Source organism: Mastomys coucha, unplaced genomic scaffold (genome assembly GCF_008632895.1).
Source record: "Mastomys coucha isolate ucsf_1 unplaced genomic scaffold, UCSF_Mcou_1 pScaffold12, whole genome shotgun sequence".
NCBI classification, from domain to species: Eukaryota; Metazoa; Chordata; class Mammalia; order Rodentia; family Muridae; genus Mastomys; species Mastomys coucha.
In genome coordinates this window covers 54,181,987-54,184,745 of record NW_022196894.1, presented here as the reverse complement: position 1 = coordinate 54,184,745, position 2,759 = coordinate 54,181,987, and the positions used below count along the sequence as shown (strand labels likewise).

The following is a 2,759-nucleotide window of genomic DNA, read 5'->3' as shown; positions in this document are numbered from 1 at the left end:
AACAAACTATACAAGTTTTAAATGTTTAAAATATAAACTGGTAACTTTTTAAGAGTCAAGCTAACTATATATAAGAGCCATGAGAATTTCTATGGAAAGTGTCATGTATAACTTCTTGAAAGCCCTAGTCTCCGATATTCTATTTTGCTGCTCCATAGTTTTGGAAGTTGGCTTTTATTTTTTCTTCCTCTCCATTTCCATCATGCCTCTGTGCTTGTGTCCTCAGTCACTTCTTTTGAGTATCAGACTCGGTGTTACATGTGTTACTGAGTTGTAGACACCTTACTTTTTAAAATGTGGTTAGGTTTTAAATAGAACTATTTTCTATAACTTCTTTCATGTCTTTTAGCCATTTGGAATTATGGTAAATGCTAAATAAATATTTGCTGATGAATTAGCAATTTTAGTCTTACCTCTATTTCAGATTATGGTAAAACTTACTGAAATACTTTATGATCTCAGACATTTTTATGATAAAGACTTATTTTTATGTTACAAATTAAAGCAGTTGGCTTATTCTGAACTTTGCATTTGTTTGTTTTTGTGTACATACTTGCATATGGGTGGATGTACATACAAGTGCAGCATGTGTGAACATGTGCAGTTTGAGGTCAGAAGACAACTTCATTCTTCCTGTGCCTTCCACCTATTGTTTTATGACAGGGTCTCTAAATGGCCTGGAAGTTCCCCAAGTAGGCTAGTCTAGCTTTGTTTCTGCCTCCCATCTTGTTATTGCTAGAACTACAGGATGGTATTACCTAGTCAACTTTGTATGTGAATTCTGGAGGTTCAAAACTCGGGTCCTCTTGAATACAAAGCAAGTCATGACCATGTGTCTTTTCAAGCAATAGAACAAGGGCATAGTACAAATGCATCTTATGAAAGTAGACCTAACACTAATAAATCCAAGCTCACTTTTAAGAATTACCTTAAGTAAGGAGCATGCATGTTTATACTTTGTCACCTTGGATATTATTTTGAAGCAAATTCCAAAGGTATTTTTTCTACAAGTATTTTAATAACTAATAAGTAGTACATATTTAAGATAAGAGCAGAATTGTGTAATTTTACTGATGATTAGGAATTTCCGCTGCCTTGGCTTGTTAATAGAGGAACAGACAAAAGAGTTGAGATCCTAAATTTAGGCAAGATTTATGTTGTTTTACAAAATAAAACACTCATTACTCTAACTGTTTCTTGGACATCTTACATGTATTTGTAAGTCTTTGGGGTATGGGCTGGATAAATAGCTCAGTTGATAAAGGACTTGCTGTAGGGTCTGTGTTCAGTTCCCAGAACCCATGTGAAAAAATGCCTGGTACGATGGTGTGTGTTTATAATTCCAGCACTGTAGAGATGGAAACAGGCAGTGACCTGTGATAGACCATATAGCCTGCTTGGTGAGCTCCAGGCCTTTGAGAGACCCTCTCAGAAAGCTAACGGGACAGCTTTTGAGAATGTCACTGGAGATTGTCTTCTGATCTCTATACACAGGTGAACATACACAGGTGAACACACACAAACATGCATGAGTTAGGGTTAGTGCTGTGATGAAACACCGTAACCAAAAGCTATTTGAGGAGGAAAGGATTTATTAAAAGGCTTATATATCCTGAATCATAGTTCATTGATAGAATCCAAGGCAAGAACTCAAATCAGGCAAGAATCTGGAAGCAAAGAGTTGATGTAGATGGCATGGAAGAGTGCTGCTCACTAGTTTACTGCTTATGGATTGCCCAACCCACTTGTATCACCCAGGACCACCACCAGCCTAGCGGTGGCCCCACTTACAAATCACTAATTAAAGAAAATGCCTTAGAGGCTTATCTACAGCTTGATCTTAGGAAGACAGTGTCTCAATTGAGGTTGCTCTTTTCATATAACTATAGCTTGTGTCAAGTTGACAAAGAACTAGCCAGCTCAGGGCTCCATAAAAGTAACATGTAAAATGATTGTGTTTGTTAAGGAGATTTTTAAATAATAATAATAATGATAATAATGTTTTACTTTCTCCTTTTTTTCCTTTTGCTTTTGAGATAGTTTTGCTGTATAGGCTGGCCTAGAACTTTTAATCCTCTTGTAGCCTCTTGATTGCCAGGATTATTGGCACTCAGTTTAATCCAGTAATTCTAAAAGGGGCAATGGTAAGAGACAATAATTCTTTTGGAAAAACTGTTCTTTATCTTTACTCATTTCCCCTGAAGCATAAACACAGTTCTGTATTCACAGTCCTAACAGTATTTATACACGTGTATTTTCTTGCCTTTTTGGATATAGATAAAATAAACTTGTTTATTCCTTTATTGTAGATACCGTGGATGGTAGGGAAGAAAAGCCTGCTGCTTCTGACTCATCTGGGAAACAGTCTACTCAGGTTATGGCAGCAAGTATGTCAGCTTTTGATCCTCTGAAAAACCAAGACGAGATCAACAAAAATGTCATGTCAGCATTTGGGTTAACAGAGGACCAAGTTTCAGGTAAGTCAGTTCCTTTTTCCCTCTCATCTTTTATCTCTCCCTTCTTTTTTGAATATGGTAAAATATTATGTCTTAAGGGTTCAGCCAATAATTTTTTACATACTTATTACATTCCTATAAAACAGGAAAATTCATAGTTTCAGCATCCCCAAGGAGATTTGTTTGGCCTTTAGCACGCTTTCCCACCTTAAAAAGAACTACTGTTTTCTTCAGGTAAATTTTATTAAAACAAATATTTTCAGGTTTTTTGTTTTGGTTTGTTTTTTTTCTGTTTTTTTTTTT

The 2,759-nt window shown here is 35.8% G+C and overlaps 1 protein-coding gene across 5 annotated transcripts in view; it reads left to right on the top strand.

The window, feature by feature from the left end:
- Tfg (trafficking from ER to golgi regulator) overlaps positions 1 to 2,759 on the top strand; it is a 27,620-nt gene that overhangs the window by 15,733 nt on the left and 9,128 nt on the right. For all 5 annotated transcript variants that reach the window (XM_031364131.1, XM_031364128.1, XM_031364130.1 and 2 more), the window contains exon 5: positions 2,310 to 2,477. In XM_031364131.1, coding sequence (XP_031219991.1) covers positions 2,310 to 2,477 — 168 coding nt within the window. The remainder of the gene's footprint in view (positions 1 to 2,309; positions 2,478 to 2,759) is intronic.